The sequence below is a fragment of the Engystomops pustulosus genome, chromosome 3 (genome assembly GCF_040894005.1).
Source record: "Engystomops pustulosus chromosome 3, aEngPut4.maternal, whole genome shotgun sequence".
Lineage (NCBI taxonomy): Eukaryota > Metazoa > Chordata > Amphibia > Anura > Leptodactylidae > Engystomops > Engystomops pustulosus.
This window is the reverse complement of record NC_092413.1, coordinates 19646341-19666180: the sequence shown is the minus strand read 5'-3', so window position 1 is coordinate 19666180 and position 19840 is coordinate 19646341. Positions and strand designations below refer to the sequence as shown.

The window sequence follows — 19840 nt, the reverse complement described above, 5'->3', positions numbered from 1 at the left end:
ACTAATAATAATAATAATAATAATAATAAAAAAAATAATAATAGAAAAAGGGTTTACAAATTATAAAATGATACAAAATGTATTTACAGATACAATACAGTGGTAACTATATGCAAAAAATATACAGACAGTCCCCTACTTAAGTTATCCCGACTTACAGACGACCCCTAGTTACAAACGAACCTCCAATGTTGGTAATTTACTGTACTTTAGCCCCAGGCTACAATAAGCAGCTGTAACAGTTATCACAGGTGTCTGCAATTAAGATTTATTATTAATCCTGGTTCTTACGACAACCCAACAGTTTTAAAATCCAATTGTCACAAAGACCAAAAAAATTCTGGCTGGGTTTATAATTATAATATATACAGTTCTGACTTACATACAAACTCAACTTAAGTATAAGACCTACAGAACCTATCCTGTATGTAACCCGCTGACCGCCTGTAATAACATCTATTATTACAATAGTCAACAATAATCATTGACCAAACACAACAACAATCTAAATGAAAAGATAACAAATACTCCTTAACATTGCATAAGATTAAAAATAATTGTGGACGATGTATCATGCTATGTGTGACAGTTTTTGGTGTACAAGGCATGAGGAAGCTGCAATTCCTGGAACATTCCATGGAATTTGAAACTTTTTGGCCCTATTTAGGCAACATTCATTTTTTTTTAAGTGGGCGTGGCATAGTGGAGAACAAGGCGGGCCAGGGTAGGGATGCACTGGAAAACCAAGTTTGCTACATCCTGCGCCAAAAACTGCTACAGGCTATAGGTGGTATAGATTTAAATTTTGGGTACACGAGTTCTGCAACGAAATTACCGAAAAGTTGTAATCTTTTTGCATGCTAGTTGAGACAATGATCAAGAATGATGTACAACATCTTAATATATCTGCCCCAGTATACATCAAAGTTGCTTTATGAGTAAAGCTGAGAGGACCCGAACTTTCTGTTCAAGTTAAGGGCTCGGGTGCCATGGACATATTGCCAAATTGGCTGCCGATCAGGCATATTAACTCCCCTCGCAACTTACCATGGCTATTATTGACCAGGGGTGTCCCCTTGGCCAATCACAGCCATAGCTAGTGGCTATTCATGTGGGGTGCACCCAAACCAGAATGAAATGTTGGATTCTGCTCATCTCTATGCATGAGGACTTGTTTTTTTTGTGGTGTAACTTTAACAAATTTTAAAGTAAAACAAATATTTTCAGAATTTTGTTCAGAATTTATTGTGTTCTTTGGATCGGGGAGGACTTGGTAAGCAGAAAACTGCAGTTCCCCCAATTGTTTTCTATTTTTTAATGTCTATTTTGTAAAATATCTTGGTAACTTTCGGTAGGATGTTGGCATAAATATGGTGGTTGTTAAAAATCAATTCAAATCAATAAAAATATGATGGAGAACAGTCATTCTTGTGGGGCCCGATTCTGTGTTCTACAGTTGTTTAAGGTTCTTTTTTGTCAACATAACCTTATTTTAGGGTACACATAATTCACTGGTTAATCTTTAATACTTTGGGGAATGCAAAAAAAAAAGAAACTGAATTTTGTTTACTGTTTGGTAAAACTAATCATTTTACTGTATTCTACAGTTTATGATTGCAGTGGTTCCAAATATGTAATTTTTTAAACTGATCTATTTTTAAAAAATAATACAATAACTGTATTCATCTACAGGCAGTCCCCTACTTAAGAACACCCGACTTACAGACGACCCCTAGTTCCTCTGGATTTTGGTAACTTACTGTACTTTATCCTTAGGCTACAATAAAGACTTATAACAGTTATCACAGGTGTCTGTAATTAAGATTTATTGTCCATCCTGGTTCTTACGACAACCCAACATTTTTAAAATCCAATAGTCATAGAGACACAAAAAATTTTGGCTGGAGCTCCAATTATAAAGTATACAGTTCCAACTTACATACAAATTCAATTTAAGAACAAAACTACAGAACCGATCTTGTATGTAACCAGGGGACTGCCTGTATTTATAAATTAATTTATGGTGATAGGGCAGCACTGCATGAGCGGATGGGCTAAGAGATGGACTCTTTTATTGTTCACCACCTCGGTCCTAATTAAATATGGTATTTAAGGGCATTTAAAAAGCAACTATTTGGGGGTCTTTGATCACTGCCCCTAACATTGTGAGACGTTGGACAGTCTTTCATATGCTGCTGTATCCTGAAAATCATAAAAACCATAAAAAATAAGGGATTAAATTGCTTACTGTAAATTTTAAATAATTCTGCAAGTAAGTTAAAAAGAGCTACTTTCACTCATAATTTCAAGTGAGCACAGAGACGTTAACAGACATTTGCTGTATCGGTATGGAATCATATCTACAGCCAAGCGCCCAACATATGTTCAAGTGCTCCGAGCATTACAGCTAATTTAAGAAAGCACAAGGACACAGACCACTACATGCTGATTTCATTACAGGATTTATCAGAAGCTAATTGCCCACTGAAGTGGAAAGACATGGGGAATAAATAGGAACAATGAGGTATTAAAATAGCTAAAAAAACTATAAAAAGAAATTGTAAAATTTGTCAAAAAAATATATAAACAAGCAAACATAATTGTGTATAGGCAGATAGATAGATAGATAGATAGATAGATAGATAGATAGACAGATACATAGATAGCTAGATAGATAGATAGATAGATAGATATGAGATAGATAGATAGATAGATAGATAGATAGATAGATAGATAGCTAGATAGATAGATAGAAAATGCAAAGTCCAAAGCAGCACAAGCCAGTAATTAGTAGTTGGTGCAACAGCCGATGATCCCTTGGCGTGGGTCCTTGATATACGTAGTGAAGAGGCAGCACTCAATGAATTGTAGAAAAGTGGTGAACTTTTATTCCATCACACAGCGACGTTTCGGTGCTAAAACCGCACCTTTCTCAAGCATGATAGATAGATAGATAGATATGAGATAGATAGATAGATAGATAGATAGATAGATAGATATGAGATAAATAGATAGATAGATAGATAGATAGATAGATAGATAGATATGAGATAGATAGATAGATATGAGATAGATAGATAGATAGATAGATATGAGATAGATAGATACATAGATATGAGATAGATAGATAGATAGATAGATAGATAGATAGATAGATAGATAGGAGATAGATAGATAGATAGATATGAGATAGATAGATAGATAGATAGATAGATATGAGATAGATAGATAGATAGATAGATAGATAGATAGATAGATATGAGATAGATAGATAGATAGACAGATAGATACATAGATATGAGATAAATAGATAGATATGAGATAGGTAGATATGAGATAGATAGATAGATAGATAGATAGATAGATAGATAGATAGATAGATAGATATGAGATAGATAGATATGAGATAGATAGATATGAGATAGATAGATAGTTTCACAAAATGTATACATTTACCGTATATATAATAAATAGCAAAAAAAAATATTTCATGTTTTTAATGTTAAACGGAATAAAAAATGTAGACTGCAAGCTACGTACTTAGGTTGGCCAATCAGCAATTAGCTTTAGTCATTAAGTGGCCGCCTGAAATTTGTGACCACTGTTCAAAAGCCCCCATATGCTTTAGATGACTATTGGTAATTTAACACATATGGAGAGCCGTCAAGCAATACTTGGTTCTCTACAGGTTAAAAAAATGAATTGGGTCTGATATTATGTTTCCCGTCTGTCCATCGCTCAGCCAATATTCTTGCTGAGGACTTGAACACAAGACCAAAAATACTGCTGCTCCCCATTTAGACCATATGCACTTGACCAAATTTCTGGTGAATTATTTTTTTTTGTTGGACTGCCCTTGGTTGTATTTTACAGGTTGCAATTAGCATAAAATAAAGCGTTCTATAAAATTCTATAAATTCTATAAAATATATTGGTTAAATAATTTTATGGCAATAATAGACTTTTTTTAAATTTTACGTTGATTGAAAAAAAATTATACAAATTGGAAAAACTGTTGTAACAAGTAAAATGCTCTACAGATTGAATACTTGTTGACACACAGAACACTTTTATACAGTATTACGTAGGATTAATGATTGATATGTGAAAACGTTTTCCTCTGAATCTGAATTGTTGACACACAGGGTCATCCCAAAAAGTTTCCCTTTTTTATCACTGTGTCCGTATTTTTGTTGGAGAGACAACATTAACCATTGATATCAGCTTATCTCACAGTCCATTCTCTCTTATCTCTAAAATTGTTCTTCTCTGCTTCCAGCTGGTTCCGTCCTTGTGTACAAACCCTTCGTATCCCTGTCCTCTTACATCCTCGTTCTGGGCTCTTAACTCAATAGCCTGGACTTTTCCTTCCTTGACGTGTGTATTATCTGTAATCACAGACTCCACTCTCTCACACCACACAGGCTTTGACATCTAATGCCTCCCTCCTGGGTCCAAGTATTTCCTTGAGCTGCCAATTGCCAGAGACACCATCACTGCCAGCTCCTTGTAAATGCCACGAGAAGCAGCCCATGTTTTTGTCTTATTTTTAGATACCCTTCACTTGACAAGGTGTCTTCTTGACTCCTAATATATGAGAACTTTCTTCACTGCAACCTTATACAAAATCTCCTTATTTACTTCTGCTTTGGCCTGAATCTTCGACTAAACAGAAGAACGTAACAGGCAGATCTATGGATACATCGGGGCACAGGGGAATGGGCTATCCAGATCATTAGTTTGAAGTCTACTCTTCTGGTGTTTTTGGTAAAATGGTCCAAAAAGTTCCTACAAATTGCAATAACATTTCCAAACCTTTCATGAAAGTCCATTGTAGAACAAATTTGTAGCATTAAACTAATTAAGATAGAAAAAAATCCCATCTAAACATGACTCCCATTCATGAAATTAAGACCCTCCCATATCACCAAGACCGGTTGGTCGCCTATTTTATGTCAAAAGGGAGGTTTCGTCTTTCCTAAAGCTAAAACAAAGCAAATGATTTTTAGTAATATCACCCACACAAGTCTGTGAATGTTTTTGTAGGTTTTAAGAACTGGAGAAAAGGTAGAAAAAGTTTATGATGGAGGGGGCAGGGATTTGCCAGGACTTCCTGTCAGTAATCCTACTAAAGAGCCCTACAGGAAATGGCCGAGGGATTTATAAAATAGATTGTAGTAACTTAAATGATTCATGAAGATAAGATAGACTTTTATACGACCAGTCAATTCTGCTGATATTTTTTTTCATCAGCCGTGTAGGTTTATTCCTTCCTCTGGATGAACACGGTAGAACCATAGGTTGGATTTGATGGACTCGCCTCTGTTTTCAACCTTCTCTACTATGATATTATAAAAATCCTCATCCCTCTGAAATCAATGGGAACTGCTGAGTCTCTCTAGTTGCTCATGGAAAAAAAGAAATTAGATTCCCGTTTCTTGAGTTGAATCTGAACTGAGGCCACTCGAAATATAGTGCATGTCATTCAAAATCGAAATCGGAAAGCGCAACACAAGATTTTGATCTGGTATTTTCCACTTAAAAATCTGTGCCAAATTATTGCCACGTGAACAACCCCTCAAGGATCCAAATCCACTCCAGCTTAGATAAAAACATTGCGGCAAAAAACTTAAAAGGGTAAACACACCTTATTGTGTCCTCAGCCATTTGTAGTGATGGAAATGTTGACCATCTTGGTGCTTACCCAGAATCGTATATAGCTACAAGAAAGCTGAATAGCAGCGATACCTTATGTCATAGTATCTGTTTACTATATTTAGACTCTCTGGCACCTCTACTGTCTGAGCAAAACGATGAGTGGAACTCATCACTATACGATCTATACCAAGGATAAAACGATATGTTTTTAAGGGGCTGAAATTATGGAATTAGTAGTCCTCAGAAGAAGCAAATGCCAAATATGATTACAGTAAATAAGTACCTAATCATATTAGACGCGCTCGGGCTATAGTATTACTTCATCCTTTAACTCTCTTGTAGCAAAGGAAAGTATATTCCGGAAAACCCAGCGTACAGCTGAAGCCGGCAGACATAGGGCTAATATGTAACGGATGAAGGATTGTTTCCCTAACAAAATCATTGCAGATCTGGATGTGGGAACGTTCACTTTTACGAGCATGTCATAACATTTGATGGACAATTACTGCAAAACACAAACATGCACTTTACAAGCAGCTCCTAATGCTTTATACATGTATGCAGGTCAAAGACAAGGTATGGGAAACGCTGCACGCTAACTGGGGGGGGGGGCTTCACCTGCGCACACAGGATTTCTAATAATATGTATATAATGAGCCATACAGGCAAAAACATAAAGGCAAATATAAATCAATGGAGTGTTTTTTTATTATTAAGGCCAAAAAACATATATTGTTTCGATATACATGCACCCATTGATAAGTCAAACATGGATGTCTATAGTGATGGAGAAGCCATGGTTGGCCACCTCTTGGCTTTCTGGGCTGACCATACATTATTGCTTCCTCTTATCTCTGGATAAGAGAGGGATAGGTCAAGCAATAAAAACACTATGAGAATAGAAACATTACATATCTTTTCAAAAAACATACAAAAATGAAGGGCTCCTGCATTCAAAAGATAAAACTGTTAAAACATATGCAAAAATGTATTAAATCTTCATTAAAAACATATCTAAAACATGGACATGAGGATATGACATGATGCAAAAATAAAAATGCTGCGGTAACGCGTTTCGGGCTATAACATGTTAGTCCTTACTCATACCAGAGTCATATCTTTTGTTGGAAGAGGATACATATCCTTCATATACATTTAAGTCAAGTATACAAGCGATAGCGAAGAAAATGGTTGGCCACTTTTTGGAATTCTGAGCTGATCCTGTGTCACTAGTATATCCAGCTTGGGATTGTAGTATCAGTCAAAAACATTACATATCTATACATTTTACAAATATCTATAAATGTTACTTTAAAAGTTTTTGCAAGGCCTAATTCTTGGTATTGCTGCAACCTTACTACGCTTCATAGGAAAAAATGAGCAATTTATTTTAGAAGTATTTAGGGAGAAAAGGGGCACCAGACATATTTGTAAATACCATATTTTGTATAATTTTGGCACAACTAGACTTCTAAATCTGTCGTGAACTTTTTTATTACGAATTTCAGTTTTTGAGTGAAATATTAATTATCAATAATATTATTATTTATTATTAGCTGTTATCTCTCCCCCGAAATGACATACAAATTGCAGCCATACAAATACAGCAATGTTAGACATGGGAGAAGCAGGAGGTATATTAAAAGGTGATGAAAACTCCAGCAATGGAAGTATCGACCTTCCCGGTAAAGCAGTAGCATCCAAATGAAAGATGTCAATTACATTACAAAGCCGGCACTTGTATTCAGTAACGGGGGAGCGCTGTATTTATAAAGTGACGAGACAGATGTCTGTTTCATCAAGGACACCTATAGAACATGGACACTGGTAGAAGTCCACTTATAAAATGGTCAGTTTGGCCTCTCTGTATTTCATATTTCATCAATGTCCTAGTCAATGACCTACTGGAGATTTCTTTAATAAAACGAATAGAGGGGTTTTAGTTTAACTAAAAAAAAAGGGTGGAATATTTTGTCTATTTTTTTCTTTATGAAAAAAAATTAGAAATTCAGGTTCAGTCTATTGAGATTCATTTGAAAATGTTTTTAAAAGTTTTAAAAATCGACGACTGGGATAACAGTTTATACTATGATACTCGTTTTTTTCAACTTTATTCACCCTAGTAGACAATCAAAAACAAAGATTTCAGAAGTCTCCAACACACACTTATGTATACAGATTCTGTCCCGGTGGCTTTGTAGCTTGGTATAACGTGTTCTATTGTAGGTGCCATATTTTAGCACAACCTTGAGTTTCGACACAATCCTAAAACAGTTATGTGCCCTTATAATATAATTTTAAAATTTAAAGCCAACCTTCTACCCCTGCAAACCTCACCAACACCCCACCAAAAGGACACCTACTCAACCATCTCCTGACTAAGATTCTATGGCTGTGGCTTTGTAGCTTGGTATGATATTATATACTGGCAAACCTGAGTTTAGACACAATCAAAAAATGGTTATGTGCCTTTATAGTTTGATGTTAACATTTTCCACCAATCTTCCACCCCTACAAACCCCACCACCACCATAGCAAAAGGCCACCTACTCAACCATCTCCTAGGTAAGATTTTATGGCCGTGGCTTTTGTAGCTTGGTACGACATGTTCTATGTGCCATATTATATTTGACACAATCATAAAACAGTTGTATGCTCTTATAGTTTGGTGTTAGAATTTTTGCCACTACCCTTCAACCCCTAACAACCCCACCGTTACTACACCTCCACACCACCACCAAATGAGCACCTACTCAACCATCTCCTCAGTATGATTCTACAGCCATGGCTTTTGGACACAATCATAAAACAGTTGTGTGCTCTTATAGTTTGATGTTACAATTTTTGCCACTACCCTTCCACCCCTAACAACTCCACCGTTACTACACCTCCACACCACCACCAAAGGACCACCTACTTAACCTTCTCCTGAGTTAATAATTGTATGACATTAATTCTGGTGCAGGTCATCCTACCCTCCAATGTCTGTCTACTCAACCCTGATGCCCTGGGTGACATTGAATAGACTGATTGCACAACATTAACTTCTGACCATCATCAACAACAAAAAGTAGCATATTGATGGATCCATAGAGCAATCACGAAAGCTACTATTTACCCCTTGCCCTAATGTGTATTATATAATATTCATATTTTATCTCTCATGTTGTAATTTAGATTACCCCTCTAAGATACATCTCAAATATTTGGAATCATATAATTTCCTAATTGAAACCACATTCACCCATTGAAGGCCATGATGTTGCTAAACACATATAAGACAAATATTATCATGTTGCTATGTAATATGGTAGATGATCTCGTCTTATGTATTATGTCACGTTCTAAACTGCCCCATTTATTTTTAGAGTGAACTCTGCCATGTCTATACATGAGTATTAGGTCTGCTTCACATTTTCCTTGCTACTGTTTAAATGAGCTAATAGCGTGACTTTAGCAGAGGCTTAAATACTCTACTAAGGTTATTTTTTTCCATCGGTTGTACAGTTATTTATTGCAAGTCCATGGAAGTGTTTAAGAGGATTCTCTCACAGACGCATGAATGGAGAGCAGATTTACAATGCAAAGTACTTTAACTAATACAAACAGTACAATTACCCTTATAAATTAGAGATATGTGTCATGTGTGAGTCAGGAGGCAATAAAGTTGCCCTGTCACGTGACTGCTTCATAGAAACAAAACAAAAAAAAAAATAGATAAATATCCAAAAACAGGGAAAAAAATTGTTAAAGAATGTTAACATTCATGTAGTTTTTAGTTTTAGACATTTTTACTTATTTTGTTTTTTTCATTTTAATTTTTTACATTTTTTTGTTACATATATCAATAAATGTTGGTTTATTTGAATTTTATCAAAAAAGCTCCTTCGACCTGCAGTTCAAAATGTATTATACAGTGAAACCTCTTTGAGCGCAGTGCCCAATCTGCTCATAGGGGGGCAGTTTCCGTAGAATAAAATGGGGGAAAAAAACGAAAACTGGAAAAAAATTGGTCATTTCAGGAGGGGTTCTTCTGGAGAGGTTTCAATGTATATGTGTACTAACTATAGTTAATTTATTGACTAGTAGAATTTATATTTTAAGTTTAGTTAAGTTCTTGTTGAAAACTATTTGTAAGTTTTTTCTTTAGCATAAAAGAAAATAAAAAATAATACTGAAATAAAAGAAAAGAAAGAAAATCAGGCCGGTAGTTACATGTGGCCTAATTCATAATATTGAGTTTGGATTTGATTTATTAATGTTGAATTCAAGATTTGTAATTTTTTTTAAAAAATGTATTTTCTCGTAGTTCAAAAAAATTAATTTACCAGAAAGAACTAGTTATTAAGAATCTGAGTGCTTGACCGAATAATAAAAAAATGTGATCTCCACTATTAGTTTTTTTTTTTAAATAAATATTTATGATTATTTCTCAGAAAATAATATTTTTAGACTTTAAAACAAAAAGTGGTGACCTAATTTATGCTCTTTAATACAAATAATAAAGTGGCATTTAGGGCTTGTCTTTGGAAATTGAATGAGACAACTGGATGTTGTAGGTCATCAATGATGGCGAAGGACAAAGGTTTTTTTTCTTTTTTCTTCTTCTTCATTTTTCATCCGAAACATGAGAATGAAAATGACCGTTTAACTTTCAAGTTGGGAAACAAAAGTTCTTCCTGACAGAGGCAACCATCAAGAGTATTTGATACATAGCAACTGGGAGGCAATTAGTGGGCAGCTAAGTCTTGTGTTAAAATGAATCAGTGACCCAAATCCCCCTTTTTCCCAAATGCCCCCTCATTATTAAATCTACTTTAATGAACAAGCCTCTTGACCAAATACATTTCCATCTTAATGGACGCGCACCTGCCCATCACAATTGCTTCTCTCCTAAGAATTTAAGTAATGCCTAGAAGATGTGTCTAAGAAGGTTGAAGAACCTCCTAAAAAGGGTTTGAATTTATTTCAATTTCATCCGATCGGTCTACAGTTCAACTTTTTGTTGTTTTTTTCTTCAAAAACTTCCACTTTACTTTCCAGGATCTTAAGGTCACAGAGATGCCTCATCACCTCGGTGATATCTATTGTTTCTTTTCCTCATTTTACAGTGTAGAATGGTGCAGATTACATGATAATACCTTCAAATCCATCTTATTTTGACAGAAGGAGGTACCGTACATGCTGGGTGAGCAAAAATACACTTTAGAAAGTGCCTTATCACAAGAGGCTTTCACAATTTACAGTTAATGTATTTTTTCATGAATATTTTCCCACGATTACGGCGAATTTGACCTTTTGGGCTTCAGGCTGTAGACATTTTGGCCCATTGAAATAGAAAATATGTAGGGTCAAAAAAAAAGTACTCGGGAGTAATAGAAAGGTAAAGAGTAATATTTTAATCAACATTATTTTTAGCACTTACAAAAAAATATATAAATGGCCTTAAATAAATTCCGCTTACAGAAAATTTGATGTACCTATTTAATATTTTAGTACTAAACATAGAATACTATAGATATTGATCCTATAATGCCCTTTTGGGTAACTGCTTTATTATTAATATTATATATAACAGAATATTGGGCCTTCGACTTTTGTCCAATTTTTTAGAATATCGTTTTATACGACTTGTATACAGCTTTCTTTTCTAAAACTTTATACAACTTTTTTAGATAACTTTATGCAACTTTTTTAGTTAACTTTATGCAACTTTTTGCCACTTTATACAACTTTTATATTAGTTTGAACAACTTTTATGTCACTTTACACAACTTTCAATACTATATGGAGTGAAATAAAGTTTCAGAATGTAATACTGGGCAATGTTAAGATTTTTTTGCTTAGCGTTTTATGTGAAAGAAAAATACTTACTGGTCTTTTTTTTTTTTTTTTTTACAATAAATGTGACTATTGAACATGGCAAAATGGCTTTGGAAACACAACCTGTGTACATACCTGTAGAGCATTAGAAAGATAAAGTATAAGAAGGTGGAGGAATTTAGGACACATGTACCTGGGGGCGATATTATAAATTTGGCTTCAGCTTTTTACATACCCAACACTACAACATAAATGGTAGTAGTTAAAAAATAATTTTTTTTAAATACTCAAAGCAAAAGCGTCTCTTCTAAAAGCCATAAGGTTAATAAAAAATAAATGAAAAAAATACAAAAATAATAATTTAAAAAAATGATAAAAAAATGTAATGTAAAATTGTATCATCTGAGTTTTCCTATGTTTGGTGGAATGAGAACATCGTGAAAAATGCAATAAAAAGAAAACCCCAACCATAGTTCGAGTTCTATCGAGGAATGTTTTTCAGTCTAATTTGCATGCTTTTTGGAAAAGTAAAAGTGTTGAAATGTCAAAGTTTCAAGATTATACTTGAGATTTTTGTGTTCTCAAACTTTGGTTTGTCTCTTGAAGCCACAGCTAGCATCACCTACACATGGAGACAAGCGGTGATTTGTGACTGCTAATTTATGACATAATTGCTGTGTACTGAGTCCCGTGAACCATAATCTGTTTCTAATGAACCTCTCCTTCATCCATTGGCTGCTGCTCTGGAGGAGATGAAATGCATTGCTTCTGCTAAGTCATGGTTTTCGGTGCAGGCTTGGAGATGGCTATCATAAAAGCCTGTGTGTATCTGTCTGTTTTGTGTTAGCGTGTTGGTGCCTCTCAACAATGACATATTAACAAGCCAGCTTGACGATCCTAGATGGTAGTAATAAGCTCTGTTATAATGTTATTCTTTGCCTGGACGGATGGAAACCGTCAACATTTCTAAATCGTTGCAATCTGTGGAGATCAGATCACCTTAACACAATCAAATCACTTGTAACCCAAATATCAGATACAACAGACACAATATCTGATAGATGTACTACTGCAACTGTGAACTTTGCAAGCGGGTGGGGTTGTAAAAGAACAGGGCAATGGTATCAAAACTTGTCTCCCTGCTAGTAGAGGTCTGACTCACAGGGACTCAAATATTCAGTTTACTGCTCTAGTTTAATAGCTAAATACCCCAGGAGAGGCAGTGTGACTTGCTGGTGCCCCCCCCCCCCCCGGCACGTAAAGGTCCTTGTATATGCCCGGACGACCTCTACCCTAGCTCTAAGGGGTTTATCCACAGAATACAGACAAGTTTATCACTGTCTGTATTCTGTCATTGGGTCAGAGGATCCATCATTGAAGGGATTTTCTTGCTTTTAGATATCGATGACCAATCCATAAGAATATTCTATGCATGTGAATCGGAGCTGTAATGCGTCGATAATGTGATAACGATGGTTTACGGAGAGGTTATTTACAGGGGTGTAACTTGAAGAGGTTGCCCAAGATGGAAAAATTCTTTTGGGCCCCAGATATAAAAATATAAAATTAGCAACCTATACTTACCTTTAACCGGCACTAAGCTAAGCTCACATCAACAGCACTGTCCCTCTGTGGCCTCTGTCTGGGCCCTACACCTGTAGCAGATGTATCAACCTTTCCGCCTTTGTATACCAACAAGACCGGCACCATGGGGAACCTGAACTCCAGACATCCGAGGGTAATAAATGTTTTATTCCTCATCCTGGACAACTCTAGTGTAGAACCTACAGTCACAAATGGACCCAGGAGCAATGAAACGGTCCATGAGGTGTCTCTTCCCCACACAAACTGACCAATATTATTTATGATACATTATAGTCAAGGGCCTGGGATAGAGTCTACATCAGAACTCAGAAGCATGGTCATATTTAGAGATGAGCAATTCATACAGGATTCCCTTTGCTGAAGCTTTGCTAAATTTTTCAAACAATTCGATTTGGGTCCAAATCTATTCATTCTGAACCAATGTGATTTAATTTCCTGGAAATTGTTGTGTAACCCTTTTCTAGTCCTCTATAGCACAGAATTATGTTAAAAAGCTTCCATGTCATATCATTCATTCGAACTCTAGGATTGGGGGAGGGGGTCAGTAGCAATTGCCGCCATTTTGAAAGAATCCGAAAATGATTCGGATCGATTCTGTGCTTGACAAATGGCTGATTCCTACCTAATCTATGAGACAAAAAATAGATCCGCTCATGTCTAGTCATGAATATTTAAAAAGGTCGAAACCCCCTTAAATTTCTATGCTATTAGCTTACTCCGTCTTATTTTGGTAAGAAGTGTAGTAAATTTTTAGTAATTGCTGTTTTTTATCTACAAACCCTAGTTTCAGGTTAACAAAGATACTTACTGCCCTATGTAAGACTACGTGAAAGAACAAGAGACAAAAAATTACGACAATTTTGGCCAAACAACTCAGTTTTCCGATATTTGACGCAATCAGTTTGGCCATTGGGGAGGTTTGTTCTGCATAGGTACCACAATATATCTCATATGAGCCCCTGCCAGTCACTGATGTGCAGGCTACATGTATTTATTTGTGGTTGACACTTACATGTTACCTTGTAAATGTCATTTATGGTCAGTAAACCCATCATTGCCCCGTCGGAGTCTGTAAAGTCAGGATCTGTACTCCACGTCTCCGGCCTGTAGTAGGTCAAACAGTGCTAACGTTGTAATGAATGGATATTAAAATCATATAAAGGATCACATGTCGGGCTTTGATCTCCAGAAGGTCAGCAATGCGTCTGATCTCCTCTGTGACAACTGAATTACGTTTGTTGTGGTTAATGCTAAATTAAGAAAAGCGTGCTATGTATAGATAATCCCAAGTACACAATGAAACCATGGAGATTATCTAGACAACAGTATCATCGTGATACAAGAAGAGGGCTCACAGATAATCTGGGCAACGTCATACAAACATCAGATCATGTGCAACCACTATACAGAAAAGCCACATCAGATTTTCACTCTATTGTGTTATATCGGAATATTATCCCATGATTTTGCTGAAGTCACTGAGGACAGAGATATAATACATCCATCACATGTAGCCAGATTATGTCTGTATAGTTTGTCTACCACTACTATAGTATCAGCACAATGCAAACATATTATACATACTTTATGTATTCCTAGTACAGTATATCACAATACAAGCACATTATACATAGTGTATACATTCATAATACAGTATATCACAATACAACCATATCATCTATAGATTAAATACTCATATTGGAGTATATCAATACTACAGAATTTATCTACTGTAATAAATTACAATATACCCAGATTATGCACAGTTTTCCTACCCCTACTATAAGGACATGACAGTACAAGCATATTTTCTACTGCCACTTTAGGAGCTGCATAAATCAACCAGATTATGCAGAGTTTATCCATCACTACTATAGTAACAGCTCAATACAACTAGAGTATACATAATTTACATTTTGTAAATGTAGGACCATTGCAATACAACCAGATTGCAGATTATATGATGCTACTACAGTATGATCACGATACAACCAGATTATTATCTAGAATATAAGGTGCTACAATGATATTGTCAAAGATTATATGACGCTACTATAGTATGATCATGATACAACCAGATTATGCCAAGAATATGAGGTTCAACAATGATATTATCTAAGATTATATGACACTACTATAGTATGATCATGATACAACCAGATTATGCTAAGAATATAAGGTGCTACAATGATATCATCTCAATATCACCAGATTATACTAAGATTATATGACACTACAATAGTATGATCATGACACAACCAGATTATGTCAAGAATATGAGGTTCTACAATGATATTATCTAAGATTATATAACACTACTATAGTATAATCATGATACAACCAGATTATGCTAAGACTATTAGCACAATACAATCAGAATGTACTAAGACTATTCACTGCTACTATAATATAATATCATTACAACGCAACCAGTTTCTGCATAATTCATATATAATTACAATAGTATCATCATAATACAAGAAGATTATCCATTCTATTGTTTAATTCAAAACAATATACAACCATAATATTTTATCTAAACTACACAATTACTGTATGACATTTAGATTATTGATAAATTCACAATACATCCACAATTCAATCCATGTGGTAAAGAAAAAGCCAATGAGATTGAGCTGACGTTATGTAAATGATGGTCTGTCCCATTTTGGTCACACTGTACAACCATCACATTGTCTATGGCTCGATTGTCCTCCCACTATCAAACTAGTTTATCTTCAGGACCATTGTTTATCCTGATCTGATCCACACATTTCTATTTTGCTAGAATCGGACCAATTTTTGGAGGAAATAATTTAAAAATATATCCCCAGTTAGACATTAGACTAATGGACTGTAATGTAGTTTAATAATTGTCGATTGGGGTGTAGTTTGAGTATAGATGGGCTCTATTAACGCATTATATATTAATACCCAGACTACATCATAAAGTAGGACAATAAGGCAATTTGTGTAGCGTTTGAAAGCTTAATGAAATGTTTTTAGGTCACATAAGGGTAGAGTAGAATTATGTACAATTTAAGGCCAAGGTTGGTCATATGTCATGTCTTGTAATCCTACAAAGTTGCCCCAAATGTGTCAGGTCTGGAGCTTGGGGGACAAATTTTCCAAGAAGACCTGCACCGAAAACGTTGACATCTTAGTCAACATCTACAAAATGTTTTACGAAGACATTTTGAAGACATCCAAATTTCAGAATATGAACTTATAAGTATGTCAGTTGTGGGGCAGATAACCTACATCTGCCCTGACTATATCAATAACATGGGAATCTAAGGAAAAATAAGTGTGGGTAAGGTGTCCACAGAGAAGAATCTGATCTGATTAGAACATTGTCGGAGTCTTTTCTCCAAGACTGAATCAACAATGCGGCACTTGTTCCTCACCGGGGGGAAACTGTTCCGCACAATATTTTTATAATTATCAATAGTGCTAAAGATTCTACGCTCCGGATCCGTGTTGTTCAGGCACACAGATAGCCTTGTTTTCTCTCTTGAAAGACTGGGCTTGATTTACACTTTTCCTGTTCTTAGTAAATGAGCTGAGGCTCAAACTTTTTCACTGCATATAATAAACCTCCAGGATTGAGTTCCTGGGGGGCTGTAGAGGAAGGGGGGGTGTAGTCCTTAAAACACTTGGATTGTCCTTTTAGTGCAAATTTGCAAACATGGAAAACTTAGGCCATGTGCTACTACACAATATTATTTATGTATATATGTAGAAGGGCGGAGGTTGTCAGATGCACCAATTTGGAACAATGACCATGTATGGGACTGATAATACTACTAATAATCTACTTAAAGATGGACATATTATACGATGCATCATTGCCATACCAATGTTATTTTCTAAGTTTTTTATAAAATTTTCATGGCATAACAGTTATCGAAATCACTGCAAACTCAAAGGAAGTTTCCGTGTAATCGGTAAACTCAGAAGGTGACATTTGTCTGGGTCATCGGGACTGTAATGCCTGATATATGCATCAGTTTCCATTTCTTGTCTCTAGTAAACATAAGTCAATAGAGAGAATGTGTTTCATATCCAAGGAAAGAGAGTGAGAAAAAAGCATCTGGAAAGTACAATTCAGATACATAACTAAAAACGTAAAATGATTTGTATCATAATAAAAAAAAAAAAAAATTTTTGGAGTCTCGTCAATGATTCAGGAAGAAAAATTAAGTGTGCCTGCAAACAAGACTGTCTGGGATTGCAAGGAGGACCTAGCAGAAGGTAGAGCATCTCAATGTGTATACAAACTGCTGAGGACCACTGGCAAATCTCCATGGGAAATTTCTTTCACTTTTTTTCGTTATTTTTTTTTTTTAGTGGGGGGCATTCTTAATTTACTTTACCCAATTTTTGAATTGTAAAATTTGGAATTCTAAGAAATGTACAGATTTTTTTTTACAATAAATGTTCTAGCTTTGATCAATTTCTTAGAAGATATTGAATAGTTATTACAACGTAAAAATTAAGTAACAAAAAAGGGTTAAAACACAAAAAGATCACAAATTAAATTGTAGTATGATGACCACATTGAAGAAGGTGGATGCTCACTCTTACCTGTAGGATGTTTGGGTGCTGTAGCCTTTGCAGTAAGATCATTTCTTTGACAATTTTGAAGGACGCCAACCTATAGCAGTCTTCCAAAGTCTTATACCTTTTAAGGCAATTTTGTATGTCATGACCCCCGAAATCGACAGATTTCAGTGCCACCGACACCGTGTCATTCAACATCAATTTATAAACAGCTTTGGTGTAGCCCGAGCCTAAATATCGTAGGTCGGTTCCTTTACTAATGTCCTGACAACCCAGCAAAGGTGGCTGTAGGGACAGATCTATTTTTGAACTGGGATGTGACTGAAATAATATGTCCTGATCAGAACTGGATCTCTTAGGGTTTTCCCATTTCAGGTTGTGTTCAGATGAAGATTGCTGGGCCAGGTCCATAAGTCTCCTCTCTAAGGGTCTCAGAAGTCTTTCCGTAGCCGATACCGGTACCTGGTGTTCTCTATAGCGGATCACCTCCTGATACCTGTCTTGGAGTTGTTTCAGTAGGTCCATAGATATCTCATTATCTTGCCATGATTGTCCAAGGGGTACAGGAGTCCCCCTATCCTGTAATTGATGATTATGATCGAAGCCTGGTACACAAAGCAAATTCAACAAAGTAGCAAGGAAGAAAGAGAGAAAAAATCCGCCTGCAATGACAATCTTCCTTCGTCTCATTCTCAGGTTGTGTCCAGGTCCCCAGCCTTCAGCACTTCTGCTAAGGTTGAATGATGGAAGCTGAAGAAGTCTTTCTTCACATTGTATTCCTAAATCCTTGCACGGCTGGACATCTTGACTCATAGAAGGAGGCCACTTAAAGGATCCTTATGACCAAACTTAATGTTCTTCCACTCCAACCTCTGCTGTCCTTGGTCTTAGAAGTTGTTGCCCAGACTTCTGTGTGCAGTTCCCCGATCCTACACAGAATGGATGTTCACTGCAGGACTGTCAGAGAAGGAATGAGAGGGAAGGCGTGTTTTCAGACGGATCTCTTAAGGCCAGCCTCTTACTGAGTGACAGCATCAGTCATTCATAGAGGGATATAACACTTCCCCTTCTCCTGGATTGTACAAGGATCCTACATTTGCATTAGGACATGTGGCTCATTGCATTTCCCTTGTCTTCAAACTTGAGGATGAGCTGAGATTAGGCTACTGCTTCATATTTTTTTTTTTTTTTTGGGAGGCTGAGAGGCCACAGCCTGGAAAACACTGGGAGATGTGAATTGTAGATCATCGGGTGCCCCCAGCAGTTTAACTCCTAGTAAAGCAGGCAGGACCTTACACAGGCAATGTCTATAGTGCACACACATGCAAAAAAACAAGGTGTCCCAGCGTCTTGATTACTCCGCACCTCCCTGCAGACTGATTCCATTGCCATATTACCCTGCAAAGTATCATATTTCTGGCTCTATCCCTCACCTCCCTCTCCAGTGCACAGCAGTTGTATGTTATTTTACGCACCACAGGGAAACATAGTCAATGCGAAACAAGGGAAGAATTAACCCCTTAACTCCTGGCCTCATCTATGCACGCCAACCTCCATAAAAGAATTTTTTTTTTTGCATTAAATAAACTATATTTGAAAAAAAAAAAGTTGGAAACGAAAATTTTCCAAAACTCCAAATTGTGTTTTTTTCTATAAAAAAATGTTGCCAAAAATTTCTCAACTGTGATATATTCCAGCTTTCCCTGATCCCTGAAAGGCAAATTGTTTAGTTCTATGGTAATTTATGTCTTCTGCCCAATATGATGCAGAACTAACCGGATTTGTCAAAGGAAGCGGGACGACAAGTTTTTGGAAGATGTGAGTTAATATTAACAGATATTAACAGTCAATATATAAGAGTCCTATTAAGAGTATACTGACAGAGAGGCCAACAATACAGAGCATTGCAGCAGATGTATTTTTGCTTTGATCCTTATTTTTTTGCAGATATTTTTAGATTTGCACATTTTTTGTAACTTTTTCTTGCATTCATGTTGGTGCATAATGTATAATTAATTTGCGCAAAAAAAGGGCAAATACTCAAATACTTTCCAGTCCCCACCAACGATAAGCAACAGTCTGGTATAGATTGTGCCAAAAAGAAATTAGAGAAATTCTGCCCAAAATAGGAGCACGGTTTATCTTAAGACAATCAGCCCAAAGATAAATCAAAGAGCAGAAGTGTTAAAAG

General features: G+C 35.9%; 1 protein-coding gene across 1 annotated transcript in view; it reads right to left on the bottom strand.

Moving 5' to 3' along the window:
- The window catches only part of PKDCC (protein kinase domain containing, cytoplasmic), a 46551-nt gene extending 27772 nt beyond the window's left edge, over positions 1-18779 (bottom strand). The window contains exon 1 of the mRNA XM_072140251.1: positions 17674-18779. Coding sequence (XP_071996352.1) covers positions 17674-18462 — 789 coding nt within the window. The 5' untranslated portion in view covers positions 18463-18779. The remainder of the gene's footprint in view (positions 1-17673) is intronic.
- Positions 18780-19840: the final 1061 nt, after the last annotated feature.